Genomic DNA, 18551 nt, shown 5'->3' on the forward strand with positions numbered 1-18551 from the left:
TATTTTTACTAACTTTCAAATAGAATTTAAGAGCTCCTTTATACAAGTATGCTCTGACACACTTGGGCTGGATCCTGATAGCTTCATTACAGTCAACTACAGCCTTTGCATATCGTCCTTTAGACCCATAAAGGGCAGCTCGGCTTAGATGCACCTTGAAAAAGAAAAAAGAAAAACATGTTTTAAATCTGAACATTGGAATATAATGATGCACAGAATAATATGAGTTCAGACAGACCAAGCATTGACCATGAATCAAGGTGTACCTGATAGAGGTTGGGGTTGATTTGGAGTGCTCTGTTAAAGTCCTGAACACCTGTGGAGTCTTGTAGATACACGCGGCACAGGCCTCTCTGATGGCGAGCCTCAGCATGGTCTGGGTTCATGCTCAGAGTGCTGTTAAAAGCATCTAAAGCTTTGAGGAGGAGAGAGTCTTCACACTCCTAAATTAAGAGAATGACATCTTTAGAATGATAAAATGCTACTTCTCTGTTATCCTTTTTGGATGTGAATCACGCATAATAATACTCAGAAACATGCATTAAGAAAGTGAATAGAGTAAATTGGGTCAATTGGTTTAATGTTGACTTTACTGTTCATTTGATTACCTGTAACGAAAGCATTTGTGTCATGTAGCATACGCCGATAAGATAAAAGACCTCTTGTGCAGTTTTGAGATTAGTTTTATTGGTACCCAGACATGATAGGGCCTTTCTGAAACTGTCCACTGCTTCCTGTGTATGACAGAATATAAACCCTGGAAAACTTGCAGCATTGATAGATTAACATACAAACAAAAAGATACTTTATCAGAGGTAATGGAAGTTATAGAACGCTGAAAGATAATACTGATTTTTCATTTATATTCATGCATTTGGCAAATGCTTTTATACAGAGCGACCTACATTGCATTCATGGAATACATTTTATAATTTCATGCATTATAGAAAAAATAGAAAAGAAGCACCGCTCATCCGTCAAAAATGTCTTGTAGAGAGGTGCTGCTACATTAAATCATCAGGAATTGTAAAAATACAGCAGCCGCACACTCAAAACACTGTGCAAAATCAATTTTAATAGCAAGCTTTCGGTCTTCCGACCTTCTTCAGGCAGGGAATAATTTCATGCATTCCAATGGAATCGAATCAATGACCTTGGCATTGCCATTACGGGAATAAATTACAATTTACAACATATTAAAATAGAAAACAGCTATTTTAAAGGGGCTATATATAATAATTAATTGCTTTTTTATTGCCAATGTGTGAACAGCTTGTAATGGAACTTAAATAACGAGACCTTCCCTGACCTCCTAGGATTTTCTTTGAAAGCCTGTAGACTAATTTTTATGTGAATGACTCTTCTGGGAAAATCAAAAGGATGTGATGGTTATGCGCGCTCCCGAGAGCCTCTCTTCCATTCTATGACACATGAAATGAATGCTTAAACAATGTTTAGGATAATGCCAAAATATTTTGTACTGTAATGTCAATGTGTCATACAAAGAAAAGGGATTCATTCAAACTAGTCTCACATACCCAGATCTACAGTCATGTGAAAAAGAAAGGACACCCTTTAGAATTTTATGATTTAACGTATCAGAACATAATAAAAATCATCTGGTCTTTAGCAGGTCTTAAAGTTAGGTAAATTCAACCTCAGATGAACAACAACAAGTTACATATTACACAGTGTCATTATTTATTTAACAAATATAAAGACAAAATGGAAAAGTCATGGGAAAAAAACTAAATACACCTTATGGTTCAATTGCTTTTAGCCGCAATAAGTTGAGGAAATTGTTTGCTGTATGACCGTATCAGTCTCTCGCATTGTTCTGAAGGAATTTTGGCTCGCTCTTCTTTAGAAGATGGCTTCAATTCATTGAGGTTTGTGGACATTTGTTTATTCAGAGCTCTCTTATTCAGTCGGTTTGAGGTCTGGACTTTGACTGGGCCAGTTTTAGTTTTAGGAGATATGGCCTCACATTTGACTCTAGAATACTTTAGTAAACTGAGGAGTTTGACTTTGACTTTGACTTGAATTTGACATACTTTATTGTCATTCAGAATACAACAAGTGCATACAGAACGAAATTTCGTTTGCATAGGCCACAGTTTTTTACAGTTTCAATGCAGGGAAATGTTCATCCCAAAAATTTGTACAAACAGATTATAATAAATATATAAATAGCAAAGTGGAATAAATAATTTAGCTATCTAAATATCTATCTCAATATTTGACAGCAGTCAAGTATGGGACCAGCAGTACTAAGTATTATTTATTAGTGTTCAACAGTCTGATGGCTTGGGGGACAAAGCTGTTATAAAACCTGGAGGTCCGACACCGCATGCTGCGGAACCTCTTTCTGGAGGCCAGCAGACTAAACAGACCGTAATGGGGGTGAGAGGGGTCCCCGCAAATTTTCCTGGCCCGAGAGGCACAGCGGTTCTCTGCAATGTCCTGAATGGAGGGAAGAGAGGTGCCGATGATTCTCTCTGCTGTGTTCACCACCCTTCTTACATCCTTCCAGTCAGAGGCACTACAGCCTCCACACCACACTGAGATACAGCTGGTCAAGATGCTCTCTATGGTGCTTCTGTAAAATGTGGTGAGCATAGGGGGGGCAGATGGGCTCTTCTCATCCTCCTTAAGAAGTACATCCGCTGCTGTGCCCTCTTCACCAGCGATGCAGTGTTGACAGACCAGGTAAGATCGTGAGTAATGAACACACCCAGAAACTTTATACTGCTAACCACCTCCACGTTTATGTCGTTGATGAGTAGTGGAACATGGCTGGGCTGGTTCTTCCTGAAGTCGACAATGAGTTCTTTGGTCTTTTCGACGTTCAGGATCAGGCTGTTATCTCTACACCAGCCCACCAACTTCTCCACCTCCTCTCTGTAGGCCAGTTCCTTGTCATCCTTTATTAGGCCTACCACCGTTGTGTCATCCGCAAATTTCACGATGAGATTTGTGGCATGCCTAGGGACGCAGTCATGTGTCATCAAAGTGAACAACAGAGGACTCAGGACACAGCCCTGAGGGGAGCCTGTACTGAGAGTAATGACACTAGAGGTGTTCTGTCCAACCCTCACTGATTGAGGTCTGTCAGTGAGGAAATCAAGCAGCCAGTTCCGCAACGGTGAGCTGAAACCCATGTGTCCCAGTTTGTCCACCAGATGTTGAGGAATGATGGAATTAAAAGCTGAACTGAAGTCCAGGAACAGCAGCCTAACATGCATGTTCTTCTCCTCTAGGTGTGCAAGACTCGGGTGCAGGACGGAGGAGATGGCATCCGCAGTGCAGCGATTTGGCCGGTAGGCAAACTGGAAGGGATCCAGCATGGAAGGGAGTCTGGAGATAATGTAGTCTTTAACCAGCCTTTCAAAGCACTTCATTGTGATGGGAGTCAGTGCGATGGGCCGGTAGTCGTTTAGTGAGGTGATCCGAGATTTTTTTGGCACTGGAATGATAGTGGCAGTCTTTAAGCACGTTGGCACTATGGCCTGGTCTAGCGAGATGTTAAAAATATCCGTCAGAACACCGGCCAGCTGATCTGCACAATCCTTGAGCACTCGCCCCTGAATGTTATCAGGGCCTGGGGCTTTCCGGGTATTTACCCTCCTCAGAGACTTTCGTACATCAGCTATGTCCAGGCAGAGTGCTTTTTCTTGCTGATCAGGAACTGCTTTTTCTGCACAAGTGCTATTTAGAGCCCCAAACCTCGCAAAGAAAATGTTTAGTTCATTGAGAAAGTCAGTGTCAGCCTCACCTACTGGAGGAGATGTTACCTTATGGTTAGTGATGGTCCTTATACCTTTCCACATGTTGCTGGTGTTGGTTGAGTCCTGAAACAGGTCCTGGATTTTCTTACTATGAGAACCCTTGCCAGCCTGATGGCACGGTTTAGATTGGCTCTTGCTGTTCTCACAGCCTCTACGTCGCCAGACTTAAAGGCAGTGTTCCGTGCTTTTAGCATCTTGCGTACTTCTGCAGTAACCCAGGGTTTCTGATTAGCTCGGGTAATGATGGTCTTCATGACGCTAACGTCCTCTGTACATTTGCTGATGTAAGCTAACACCGACATGGCGTACTCATCGATGTTCGTATGACCGCCGTAGGTGGCAGCAGTCCTGAACATGTCCCAGTCAGAGCAATCAAAACAGTCCTGGAGTGCCTCCATTGCCCCCTCTGACCATATTCTCACCTGCCTCACTGTAGGTTTCCCACTGATGAGCAGGGGCTTGTATGCGGGAATTAGCATAACAGATAGATGGTCTGACGAGCCAAGTTGGGGGCGAGGGGCTGCTCTGAAAGCACCTTTGATGTTTGTATACGCCTTATCCAATATGTTCTGTCCCCTAGTTGCAAAATCCACATGCTGGTGGAAGTGTGGAAGAACTGTTCTCATGTTGGCCTGGTTGAAATCCCCAGCAACAATGAAGATGCCCTCAGTATAAGTGGATTGCAACTCACTGATGGTCTGGTAGAGAACAGACATAGCCACCTTCGTTTTGGCACTGGGAGGGACGTACACGGCAGTAATAACACAGCCAAACTCCCTGGGAAGGTAAACAGGCCTGCAGATTACAGTCAAAAACTCAATGTCCGATGAACAATGAATTGAGGTTGTCCTAGCATTTTTACACCAGTTGTTATTTGTGTAAATAAATAAATAAATACCGGGAGTTTGTGGTTGACTCAATGACTGCAAGGTGCCCTGTTCCTGTGGCTGAAAAACAAGCCATAAATCGTCACACCTCCATCAGCGTGATGAAAAGTGGATATGAGGTGTTTGTGCTGATATGCTGTGTTTAGTTTTCGCCTAACTTTGCAGTGCATTGCATAGTCTGACCTTGGGGTGAATTTGCTGGGACGTCTACTCCAGGGAATTTTGGAAATTGTCTTGAATGTTTACCACTTGTGAATAATCTTCCTTACTGTAGAATAATGGCCTTCAAATTGTTTGGAAATGGCAGTGTAACCCTTCTCAGATTGATGGCAACAACAATTGCTTCTCTAAGATCATTGGTGATGTCTTTCTTACTTGGCATTGTGTTAAAACACACCTGAATGCTCATGACCAGCAAACTGCCAAAACTTCTGCTTTTATAGAGGTGATCATACTTACTGATGATCAAGTAATCAAAGACATTTGATTAGCAGCACCTGAATGCTACTTACCTTCTTAATTCCTACAGAAGCAGTAAGGGTGTACTTAGTTTGTCACACATATCTTTTCCATTTGGGTTTTTGTTAAATAAATAATGACATGGTGAAATATGTTATGTGTTGTTGTTCATCCTGCCATGGACCAGATGATTTTTTTTATTATGTCTTGATACATAAAATCATAGAATTCAAAATGGCGTCCTTTCTTTTTTACCTGACTGTATATAGTCTATAGTCTAAAATATACTTCATAACAGAGTTATTTTAATTACCTCAAGTAGTCGTGATGCCAGTGAATTGCAGAGGTTGTGCAAACATAACTGCATCGCTATGATCACATGCTTTCTTAACTGCTGTTTTCTGCTTACTGTCATTTTTGTTGTGTTTATTTTGTTTTATAAAACAGATAGTTCCGGTCCTTGATTCTGATTGGTTGAGCCACATTCAAAGCCATTGTAAATTATTCTACAAACCTGTGACCTCATTAAAATAAACATTTTTATGGACTAATCATTTTATAAAAGCAATAAGCCCTGTGAAGCCGTGGTTTACAACTATGTTTTTTTTTGTCTATATGGACATACAGTATGGCGATAATGCCTCTTAGCTGTTACCACGGCCTCTTGGGGCTTATTGCTTTAATTGAGAGGAAAGCGAACAGCCCATATTTACATATTCGTCTAAACGTCACTCTCAGCAGCGTAGACAGCGCCTGGAAGTTCGTTAAAAGCATATCGCTTCAAAGGTATTTTCAACTTCTTTTTACTTCTAAGCAAAGAATGAAAAAGAACTTCGCCATGAGTATATCTGGGCATTGAATGACGTTCACTCCTTTGGCTGCAGTTCACTTAATGGCCACCGGTGTCGCTAATGACAAGGGTTTCTGAATTCTACATATGGCCCCTATAAATTGTAATGATATTTCACAATATTACTGTTTTATAGTATTTCTCATAAAAAAAATACAGCCTTGTTGAGCATAAGAGATTTCTTTCAAAAACGCAAAAATTTTCAAAAACTGCTGAAAAAAGTTTGAACAGTAGTGTATATAACTGCAAAAATAACTATAATGCACATCCTCTAGTTTATCACTTTAGTGTACTTCTAAAACTGCTGAAAAAGGTATTACTAATAATCACTTGTGTGTGTGTTGGTGTCTTTGGAGAAGTTTGTTTGGTGTTTTGCTGGCTTTGTTCTGCTAGACAGAGCATGACTGAGATAGGTCTTCATGGGTCTCGGACTCACTGTGAACCTGTGTTCCCTTATCAATGTCCTCCCGAGAAGAATGAGGTGTGGAGGAGAAGGGCATGTATCGACCGCTTCCTCGAGACAGACGATGGCATTGGCATCATTCCCCAAGAACAATTGGATGGCAGCTTGCTGGACCGGTGATAAACCCAGAGCTGTAACGGAAAGAAGGAGAGGTTTACAGCTTGGTCTAGTTGTTGTAATGGCAAAATAAACCACATTTCCCTGATAGGTTTATTTCACCTTCAGTTGAGCCAGGTGGACTAACAAGATTTAATGATTCTCATTAAAGTGGTCATGACATGGATATTTTATTAATGTTCCTTCAGGTTTATATACACTGCCCGGCCACCAAAAAGTTGCTGTTTGGATTTAAATAGGCAAATGCTTAAGAGTCTATGATTGAATCATTATTGGAGTTGCTATGTTTCTAGCATGTTATATGTTTGGCAACAGTTCTTCTAACCCTAATTGTTGGAGTGTGAAGCTTTTCATTTCTTAAATAACCATGTAGGAAGACACATCCTGGCCATATTCCAGGATGGCAATGTCAAGATTCATCAGGCTCAAACTGTGAAAGAATGAAGAATGATTTTCACACAATTTGTCCAGACGTTAAATTCATTGAAAGCCTTTGGGATGTGCTAGAGGAGACTTTACATAGTGCTGGACTCTTGCTTTCTTAATACAAGATCTTGACCAAAATGCACCTTGATGCACCTCTTGATGGAAATACATGTTGTGATGTTCTTTCCATCAAAATGTGCATACATTTTTTTTTAACCTTCATCTTACAAGAGTCTAGGTAAACTCTTTAGTTTAGGTCCAAGTCTCACTATTAACTAGTTGCTTATTAGCATATTGACTGTTTATTAGTACTTATAAAGCACGTAATAATGTGTCACAAATCCCACAAGATCCAATTTTGGAGCTTGGTTAAATACATGCTTTGTATATAATGAGAAGGTAGATTTAATCTATGAAACTTGCATGATGTTTTACTGATACAAAGAGCTCTTATATGTCAAAACATCTAGGCAAAGTCAAGGCCCCTCTAAAAGATAGTAAGTGATAAGAGCTTAGATCTTTCAGGAACTAAAAGTATGCTTGCAATTTGTCTCAAAGTTATATTCACTTTATATGATCATTACCTGTTTTCATTTCTGCTGCATACCGTATACAGAGGCTAGCCATGTCAATTTTTTTCATTTCATACAAGTACTTCCCTCTAAAATAAGAAACAAAGAATTCAAACAACTTTTTTCTATATCACAAATATTCACCAATTAAAAATAAATTTTAATCTCCAAAGAACCATGCAGCAAACTCAAGAGAAATAATAAAAATATCATGGACATGCAAAGTTGACCAAACAGTTGTATGTCCAAATAACCTCATGATGTGCAGATCATAAGCGTCTGGCTTCATATGTATGGCTCGAGTCAAATCCTTCACCGCTCTACTCAGATTATTCACCTGTGAAAAATACAAGTTCATTAGTTTAATTTAGTAAATAAAAATCTACATTAAAATATTCATAATCCCAAATTAATATTATGCAATAGGAGTGCCACTTAAAAATAAAAATCAGCTATTGTACTATTAAATAGAAAATGTAAAAAAATGAAGAAATCAGTTATAACTGATGAGTTCATGTGGCTAAATGACCAAAGGAAAAGCAATGATAATTAAAAGCCAAATGGCTTTTGAAAAATGATCTCACACACACATATATGTAAATATATATATATATATATATATATATAGAGAGAGAGAGGGATTTATATTTTTACAATATTTCTTTACATTTACTTAAATTTATTGTTCACCAGGTTAAATCATCAATGCAGTTGTTTAGAAACACCTCTGCTAAACAAGCTGCATGATTTGACGTATCACACACAAAAGTTATTAGGGCTATAACCACAACTATACACAACAGTAACAGTGATGATTTTTTTATTGTAAAATGAATACATTAATAATAATTTTTTTTTTTTATGTGGCACTCCAAATCATCAAACATCCCCTTACATTGTAATAGGCTCTGGCCCGGCATACGTAGGCTTTTACGTGGGTGGGGTCTGCTTTCAAAGCATTACTGAATCTTTTGATGGCCTCATTATTTCGGTCCATCTTCAGCATGCAGATCAGTCCCAAACTGACATGAGCAACAGCTGCAGTTCTGGTGTGACGTTAGAAAGCACACAGAGAGGAAAGATTATGACTCGGATACAATTTCATTGATTTTAGCCTAACTCACAGCTACAAAAGAAAAAATCTTTTGAAAAGTGAGTTTCAAGCTTCAGTAAACTTATCCTATTAATAAACAGAGCAATTCCAATGGGGTCCTCACACCATTGGTGCTCGGGCCCTAACTATGGGCTGCCTTTGGTGCACTTGTTCAACAAAAGAAAATGAAGGTCTTTTCGTCACAGAGCGTAGGAAGCCGGGACATCACCTGTCAAGTTTGATCACGACTTCAAAGTCAGCCATAGCCTGCCGCCAGTGCTGGAGCGTTGTGTAGACCAGACCGCGGTGTAGGAACGCGCTCAGGTTTTCTGCACTGTCATTGATGAGAACTATGACACACACACATACAGATAAAACATGGCTAATGAGATGATCTGGCTTTTTTCTGACTTTTCAGCACAAAATTCTGGCATATATTTGCTCAGGCATATGGTCTCTGAGGATCTCAAATCTACCACTTTCATTATCTTTCAAAGTGTCTGCCAATATTGTAATGCAGAGCTGCATGGTTCTATATAAAAAATAAAGTGATTTATGGATTTCTGCTTTGAGTATTTCTTTTAATAACTGCAATAAAATATAAAATAGTTATTTGGAGTTTCTCTTTGAGAATTATTACAAGCTTGATCAACATTGAATTTACATTTACTTCAAAATGGTCATTAATCCACATGGAATGGAATCCAAAGTGCTGCTAATTTGTCAACATGTGGAACTTGCATCAAGCCTGACAATGGATGACAGGTTTGCTATTTATATTGCTTTATATACTGAAAAAGACTGTTGATGAATTGGCTTAAAGTGCATTTTTTGCAAGCTACGTCTCGCAAAAATAGGCTCAGAGCCGAAATTTACTCACGCCTATGATCCTGTTACACTGCACGAGATGCTTAGGTAGGCAGTGTGGAACACTTTACTGATGAAGCTGTTAAGTTTGAAGACAACACAGACAAAATATTCCTGCAAGTTTCATAGATCAAAGCAGCAGATAGTTGCAAAATATATAATTAGTTTTTTCTCCTGGCCGAGTAGTGATATCAACACCATCATATGACTGATTCAACAGATGAAGCTGTCTGTGATGAGATTTTAAAAGAATGTCCCCATTGATTGTGTTTAATTGTGTGTAGAATGGCTTCATTTAAAGATTTAGATCAAAGACATATCACAGAAAACAGGATTTCCCTCCCTAGACTATTTATGAAATCTAAAACCAAAAAATGGGTCATTCAGAAATCTGCATGTATCTGACTGCTCATATTTGGAATTTTTTTGACATACAGTATGAGTTATAATAGATAGCAATATAAAATAGGTCTGGATGGCATAGGTCAGATAATTTAAATCTTGACTTTTCAATGCAAACTTCAGATCATGCCAAATTTGAGCACAGTTTGAGACATTTTGTTTTGCGGCTCTAGAAGTGACACATTTTTAAATTACTGAGAAAAACTGAGAAATAGACGCATTGGTCTCATTGCTGTTTAGAATATTAAAGATTTAATAGATTTAAAAGATTTAATTTATTTAGATATTAAAGAGATTGTGTTTCTGACTGTTTCTTTCCTATGGGCTTCCTGAAAAAAAAAAACCCATGAAAGACACCCATGTGTAAATTTCGAATTAAAATCAAGTGTCGAACAAACCATTTGTAATATTGCCTTTCCTACTGTGTTCCTAACATAAAGTGCCAGACCTTAACTTAAAAATGCCCATGGGCGACAATTTTAATAGTTATGGCACACATTTGTTTTTTATTTCTTAGCATCATCTTGTGGCAGTTTGGTGTTACAACAAAGAAATTGACAATCCTCAACAAGTCTCATCTCTCTGTTTCCTTTACGTTTTTACACACACACACACACACACACACACACACACACACACACACACACACACACACACACACACACACACACACACACACACACACACACACACACACACACACACACACATATTATTTATTTATTTGAAATTCATTAGTTTGAGTTTAAAAACGAACTATTCAACAGTGATAGCAATGTGTTAACAATAACAAAAAGCAGAGCTGATTGTAGCCTTTTGGTATATGTGCTCAGAGAATATTTGTAAACAACAGAAATTAATTTGTGTTTATTTTGAGAACATTTTGTAACAACACATTTGTAATCTTTGTATATTTCAGTTTTACAAAAAAAGAGAAAGAAGACGAAAGAATATAACAGTAAAACTTTCAACTTTACTCTCCTGCCCCTTTTCTGACTACTGTTATCTATTTGTCAGTGTTGCGTAGATGGAACGCGCATCTAGGACAGAATATCCATCAAGGCTCTCAAAATTTTGGTAATGTATCTTTATATAGAGAAACTGAAAAAACTGTGAAAATTTTCATTTGGTATATCAAGTATGTGCATTACCAGATGTGCTGAGATCCCTTAAGGCCTTATCAGGAATTATCTTCCTCAGCAGACAGCCTCTGTGGTAAAACGCCAACCAATCACTGGGATCCCAGTGAACAGCCAGAGAAAAGTCCTCAATAGACTTCTCAAACTGACCCAGCTTGGAATAGATCCTTCCTCTGTATGTTCTGCATTGAGTGAAAAAAATATAATTGGATTTACACATCAACATAGATGTAAGGTAATTATATTTTTTATATTTTTTATTTTATATTGGAAAACAAAGGGGTAATTTACTGCTGGCAAAAACGCTTCTGCTCCTAGGCTCGACCAGAGTCAAATATCACCTTGCCTGAGTAGGAAATACTTCGTAGCAAACTTTTAGTTACAAAGGTGTTGACTTTGGTTGTTCCCGGGTGCAAGAATTCAAAGAGTAAAGGTTTAACAGGAGTGAGTTATTTTTGGTTTCCGGTGAAGGATCCAGTGCATTGTAGGCAGTGGATAAAGGCTGCAAAGAATCGTAAATATAGAGAATACTACAACAGATAATCTGAAAAACCTCTATTTCAAACTGGATTACTACGAATACAATGTTTTACTCCAAACAGAGGGGCCGTTCCGTCAATTGATTTGGAAGATGAAGAACGGGGAGCACCTTCTGCCCAACCGCAGAAGCAAATGCTGTTACCTACAAGTAAGAAGGCTGTTGCCATATTGTACCATTTTTACCATAATGCACTTTAAAGAGAAGAAAAAGTACAATGCCATTTTCAGTAAAAAAAAACAACAACAACTACTCTTACAGTAAGTGTTTGGTTAATAACTGATCCATCTGTACATGCTGAAGTGAAATCTGTAGTTTTCACAAAAGCCCCGGAGCTGTCAAAATGACGCAAAACTTTTCATGACAGATAAATGGTAATTTCTCATTACAGGTAACATGGAGAAAGAGTAAACATTGTTCTTTTACATATACTACCAACACTGTAACAACACAGTGGGTTGAAAATAGGTGAACTTGCACTTTAAGCATGTTGAATGAGGTATATAATCAGAGGTGCACGTAACTTTTTTGGTCTGGTTCTCAACGGAGCACCTGGAGATGCTGCTTGGTACTCACACTTTTCGCGGCACACTAATCCTACGAGCTGCCTCGTAGGCAGTAAAATAACACTATTTGTTCACTGTATAAATTAAATATAGGTTCATCTTTGTTAAAGCTGTATTTTTTTTATTTTAATAACATTAATGGCACAGACAGCAGGAATATTAGGCTGCTATTACTTGACCGAATGCACGGTCTGAATACACTGATACACATCCGGTTTATTTCTCAACTGTTCACTTAAGACATAACCAAGAGAATACTTGCTGACATGGGTATTTTGACATAATTTTGTGTATATGTGTATGTTCAAGCACAAGTAAACGCAAAAGAGGAATCAATTCGGTGTTCGAGCGCTGTCTGAAATGCGTCTCTCTCTCTCTCTCTTTCTCTCTCTTTCTGCATGTGAGAGTCTGTGCACACAGATAACAGCGCATGAGTCCCGAATTTCGCCTCTTCTTCCACATTAAAAATCGTTTGAATGTGTAAATTGGCAAGGCAAAACACGTTCAAATTATAAACTTTCACTCTATGATGGTTAAACTTAGGAGTTAATCCACGAATTACATGTGTGCCGAACCATGGGGCCTGATTCGTACAGATCACGGATCAACTGCGATCTGTTGCACCTCTAATAATTAATAAACACACTTATCATCATGATTGCTATCTTACCAGAGATGGAGAAAAATCCTACTCAGAAGCGCTTCCCTCCACGTTTTCTGCTGCTCGTTTATTTTTTTACCACACACGAGCACCAGTTATGTGCACCCCTGTATATAATCCTCATGATAATACTGACCTGGCTATAGCATTCCCAGGTTCTTGCTTTAGCAGTAAGGTGAAGTCTTCCAAGGCCACCATCCATTTGTAGCTGTTGAAGTGCTGTATTCCATGGGCCATAATTGCATCTGTCCTTGTTGAATCGATAGTGAAGGTCTGGTGGTCAAAAAGGGTTTATTTTGAAATCTTCCATGTTACATTTATACTGCAATCATTGAGGCAATTATTATGCAGCTATTTAGAACAATGGTCTATAATCAACAATATCAGTGCTCATTTTTGAATTCAAACAAATCTTGAATTCATATTTACAGTGCATGATGTGCCTGTCGGCAGTAAAACTAACTAATTCTGTCCACCAAGCCTAAAACAAGACAAATAGTCAAGTCACCTTCATTTATATAGCGCTTTTAACAATATAGATTGTTTCAAAGCTGCTTTACAGTGATAATAGGGAATTAAAGTAACAGAGTTTGTTTGGCTTTACAGCAGCTCAAGAATAAAGTTATTGTCTAGCTAAAGTTAGTTTTGATTGATTCACTTCCATCGCAACGATCATTATTTATTAACATAGGGGCCACTAACACGACACCATTCGAAATTATCCCGACAATATTTTATCTGAGGTAAAGGGGAGGGAAGGAGGCCTCCACAGGGGAGAGACTAGTTGACAGACTGCGTTGTCGTCGTGTAGGAGCAGGAGCAGGTCCTTCATCAGATCCAGATACAGCCTGGATCCAGCGGACTGTGGTAAACCTCGGGATAAACCGAGGGACTAATATTAGCGTAGTCGCCATCCTTCTTATGATGTAACAAGTACATCAGGATTTGTTCCATGAGAACACAGGAAGTGTTCCCGGTTCCGGCTGACCTAATCTATGCAGCCTAACATTGAATTATAGAAGTCTATAATGTGTTATGTGTATGCTAGGTCAAAATAGATGTGTTTTTAGTCTTGATTTGAACTGACAGAGTGTGTCTGCTTCCCAGACAATGTTAGGAAGACTGTTCCAAAGTTTTGGTGCTAAATAGGAAAAGGATCTACTGCCAGCAGTCGATTTAGATATTATAGGTATATACTGGCCGGAATTTTGAGATCGCAATAGACGTGACGGACTATAATCCGCTAAGAGCTCGCTCAAGTCCTGGGGAGCTAAACCATTTAGTGCTTACGCAATGTTTAATAGGGAGCCAATGCAGTGTTGACAGAACCGGGCAAATATGGTCATAATTTTTGGTTCTGGTAAGAACTCTAGCTGTTGCGTTTTGGACCAGCTGTAGTTTGTTTATTAAGCGTGCAGGGAAACCACCCATAATAGAATTACAATAATCTAGCCTTGATGTCATGAACGCATTAACTAACTGTTCCGCTTTTATCATTGAGAGCATATGACGTAATTTAGATATATTTTTAAGATGGAAAAATGCGGTTATACAGATACTAGACACGTGACTTTCAAATGAAAGATTGGTATCAAAGAGCACACCCAGGTTCCTAACCGACGACGAAGACTTGACAGAGCAGCCATCAAGTGTTAGATAGTATTCTAGGTTAGTACATGAGGAAGTTCTTTGTCCAATAATTAGAATCTCTGTTTTTTCAGAATTAAGTAGTAGGAAATTACTAGTCATCAGGTTTTTTTTATATCAGCTATGCATTCCGTTAATTTTGTGAATAGATAAGATTCGCCAGGGCGTGAAGAAATATAGAGCTGAGTATCATCAGTATAACAGTGAAAACTAATGCCATGCTTCCTAATGATATCTCCTAAGCGTAGCATGTACAGAGTGAACAGCAACGGTCCTAGTACTGAGCCTTGTGGTACGCCATACTGAACTTTTGATCGATAAGACATCTCTTCATTTACTGCTACAAACTGATAACGGTCAGATTAGTATGATTTAAACCATGCTAATGCAATTCCACTAATGCCAACTTTCTTTTTTCGAGTCTATTTAAAAGAATGTTGTGGTCAATGGTATCAAATGCAGCACTAAGATCGAGTAACACTAATAGAGAGATACAACCATGATCGGATGATAAGAGCAAATCATTTGTGACTCTGATAAGAACTGTCACAGTACTATGGTACGGTCTAAATCCTGATTGAAAATTCTCGCAGATACCATTTCTTTCTAAAACGGAACAATAGTTGTGAGGATACTGCCTTTTCTACTATCTTTGACAGAAAAGGTAGATTTGAGATAGGCCTGTAATTGACTAATTCTGTAGGATCAAGTTTCGTTTTTTTAACAAGCGGTTTAATCATAGACAGCTTAAAGGTTTTTGGAACGTATCCTAATGACAAAGATGAATTAATGATATTAAGAAGAGGATCTATGATCTCTGGAAGCATCTCTTTCAATACCTTAGTCGGTATAGGGTCTAACATACATGTTGTTGATTTAGATGATTAAACAAGTTTAGAAAATTCTTCTTTTCCTATAGCAATGAATGAATCAAATTTTTCCTCAGGGAGACAATGCAATGCCTGATTCGATACTGTAGTAGACAGTTGATTAGTTATAATGTTCTCCATGATATTATCAATCTTGTAAGTAAAGAAGTTCATTTAGTCATTACTGCTGTGCTGCTTGGAAACGTCTGGGATTGAAGCTTTATTTTTTGTTAATTTAGCCACTGTTTCAAATAAATAACTAGGGTATTGTTTATTTTCTTCTAATAGGGTTGAAAAATAAGCAGATCTAGCAGCTTTTAAGGTCTCTCTGTACGCAATCATGCTCTCTTTCCATGAAATGCAAAAAAACTCTAGTTTTGTTTTCTTACCCTTATGCTCCATTTTACTGGCTGCTCTCTTAAGGGCCTGAGTTTGCTCGTTGTACCTAGGTGTTGGACTATTTTCTTTAAATGCAAAGGAGCAACTGTGTCTAAAGTGCTGGAAAAGAGAGAGTCAAAAGTTTCTGTCGCAATATCGAGTTCTTCTAAGCTATCTGGGATGCTGAGAAGATGAAACTGATCAGGAATATTATTAATAAAGCAATTTTTAGTGGCAGAAGTGATAGGTCTAAGATATTTGTAACACGGAGTCGACTTTGCAGCCTTGGCTAAATGAAGTATACACAAGACTAGATAAGATAAGACTAAAAAAGGATCGAATATTCAGCAACCCAAGCTTTATCATTAGTTCATCCATATTATATCTGCCTTTTATTTGTTGAACATAAATTAAATTTTTACCCTTAAATCGGTTTGTGGCGAGCAGGACGAGGTCGAGGGCCATGGGAGAACGGCTCGAGGCCAGTGCCGTGATTACTGTGCGACGCACCGGTCTCGTATCTCTCACCGAGGAGTGGAAGCATAAAAGGAGGAGCAACGACAGTGGAAATCGAGAGAGGCCAGGCCTGGATTTTATTTGATGTTTTGTTTCATGTGGCAGCAGTCGTCCGTGATGGACTGCTGCCTTTATTTTCGTTTTGGTATGTGTTCCTTTATTAAAGTCTTTAAATGTTCGCCGGTTTCCGCCTCCTTCTTCCCTCAACATCTAACCTCGTTACATTGGTGCCAAAACCAGGGAGGAAGGAGGAACACGCTGTCGGAGAGCCCTCGCTGCTGAGGGGGGATCGCGGTGCTGAGGAGTTCGGGCAGCACTAAGGAGCAATATCTGCTGATGGCTGCCCGAGGCGATGGTGCTGGAGCGATGGAAGAACAGGTGGGACGGAGAGCTCGTTGCCATGCTCCTTGGTCGAGGAGGGGTGGTTACCGTCCGAGAGGGAGCGGAGGAGTCGCTCCCATGTGCTGTGGGCCAGAGCCTTTTGCCGTCGGCCATGATGGGGGCGGAGCAGGAAAGGGTGACTCGCTGCCGGCAGCCCTTGACCGGAGGAGCCATCGCCGTCCGCCAGGCGGCGGAGGAGCGTCGAGCCGCCCCCCAACGGATGTCCAGTACCAGCGCATGGCACCGCGAGGGGGGGAGTAGAGCGCCATCTCGGGTGTTCCCAAAATAATTCATGCTGAAATGTGCTACATAAACTGTCCGACTGCAAAAAGGAAATGGAGGTGCTACACACAGCCAGGAACAACTGTTGATCAGTTCAACAAACTCTTAACTGTATTCTTTGGATGCTTGAGAATAATATAAAATACATTTTGATAATACATTTAATTTGTACAGCACCTTTCATATACTGTATAAAATGTAGCTCAAAGTGCTTTACAGGTCAGAATATAAAAAGCATAACAAATAAATAAATTAATTTAAAAAAATGCAACTGTCCAGTTTTTCTCTAGATACACTATTTCAGAACATCAAGGCAAATGTAACCTAGGTAAATTATCACAATTATGACAATTCATGTTCAAAATCTACCTGGCAGTAAATAATGTAAGTAATATTTGCATAGATAATTGTAATTGGTCTATCAACATCACCTTGTAAGCACTGGTATTTCCTTCTGTAAATTCAAATCTAAGGTATTTATTGTTTCACAGGGCTTACTTTGGCGTAGTCTTCCATGGCCATCAGTACTTCACCCATTTTCTCATACATCTTTGCCCTTTTAAAGTATATCTCTGCATCATCTGGCTTGACTTTGATGGCTTGGGTGTAGCTGAATGCAGCCAGTGCAGTTTCCCCTCTTTGTTTGTAGATTTCTGCTTTAGACATGAAGGCATCTGGAATACAATTGGCATGAGCTTCAACACTTTGTTCTGAAGAAAGTTTTGTGCACCAAAAAATATAATAATTTACTTTTACATGGTCATTTTATATCCTTTCTCTGACCTTTACCTTTGTAGGCTTATGCTGCAGAGCCAGGCTGACAAATATTGAATAATTTATATTATAATGCAAATTTTTAGGCCACATTCACACAGCAGCAGAATACGGTTGGTAGTCCTGTATTTGAGTCCTTAATATGGTTGTGTTCACAGTCACACACAGTTTAGTTATTTATGGTAGTGATAACAGTATTCTATAACCAAACAAACACACGTAAATTTTCAAAACTGCTGTCGTTTAATGAAGATTTGACGTACAGTATGAACTCGCAGCTTGATTGTCAAAAGTGATAATACTTTTCAGTTTCATAGATGTTGCCATCTTTAATACTGTTGTTGCTGTGGTTACTGGTCAGAGGATACAGACTTGACTCCCGTACCACGTTCATACAGACAGTATCCGAGACACTACGGTAAGTTGCTGTGTTAATGGGACTTTTCAAGACTCATACCTGTAAGCAAATGCAGTTGTAAATCTCAAAACCTGACAATATGAACGTAGCCATTTTATAATGTGGGCAGTCATGTGTTAATGTGCTCATGGCTTTCATATCATGATCATGACAAATTCTGAATCTGTGTTATTTTAGTATTATTTATATTATTATAATTAATATTAATACTATACTTTTATAAATATTTTGTTGATATTATTGTTTAGGTTTAATTTATTTTAAATTCAGTTTTAGTTTTATTTATTTATTTTTGTTATTTATTTCAATTCAGTAAGTTTAGGGCTTTAACTTGTTTCAGTTGTCAAGCCAGCATTTCTAATTTTCTTTAAATTACATTATTATTATCTATTACAAGCTATTTTATTTTAGCTTCATTTCAATTAACAAAAATATTTAAGTTTTAGTTAACAATAATA

The 18551-nt window shown here is 38.6% G+C and overlaps 1 protein-coding gene across 4 annotated transcripts in view; it reads right to left on the reverse strand.

The window, feature by feature from the left end:
* The window catches only part of ttc6 (tetratricopeptide repeat domain 6), a 43070-nt gene that overhangs the window by 12016 nt on the left and 12503 nt on the right, over positions 1-18551 (reverse strand). For all 4 annotated transcript variants that reach the window (XM_077238936.1, XM_077238935.1, XM_077238938.1 and 1 more), the window contains 11 exons: positions 17400-17575; positions 12965-13101; positions 11076-11245; positions 8885-9005; positions 8458-8608; positions 7817-7899; positions 7575-7651; positions 6421-6578; positions 609-734; positions 267-443; positions 14-154 (listed from right to left, as the gene is read on the reverse strand). In XM_077238936.1, the coding sequence (XP_077095051.1) occupies positions 14-154; positions 267-443; positions 609-734; positions 6421-6578; positions 7575-7651; positions 7817-7899; positions 8458-8608; positions 8885-9005; positions 11076-11245; positions 12965-13101; positions 17400-17575 (1517 nt within the window). The remainder of the gene's footprint in view (positions 1-13; positions 155-266; positions 444-608; positions 735-6420; positions 6579-7574; positions 7652-7816; positions 7900-8457; positions 8609-8884; positions 9006-11075; positions 11246-12964; positions 13102-17399; positions 17576-18551) is intronic.

This window comes from Siphateles boraxobius, unplaced genomic scaffold (genome assembly GCF_051911475.1).
Source record: "Siphateles boraxobius isolate OS27281-9 unplaced genomic scaffold, OSU_SipBor_1 22, whole genome shotgun sequence".
Taxonomy (NCBI): domain Eukaryota; kingdom Metazoa; phylum Chordata; class Actinopteri; order Cypriniformes; family Leuciscidae; genus Siphateles; species Siphateles boraxobius.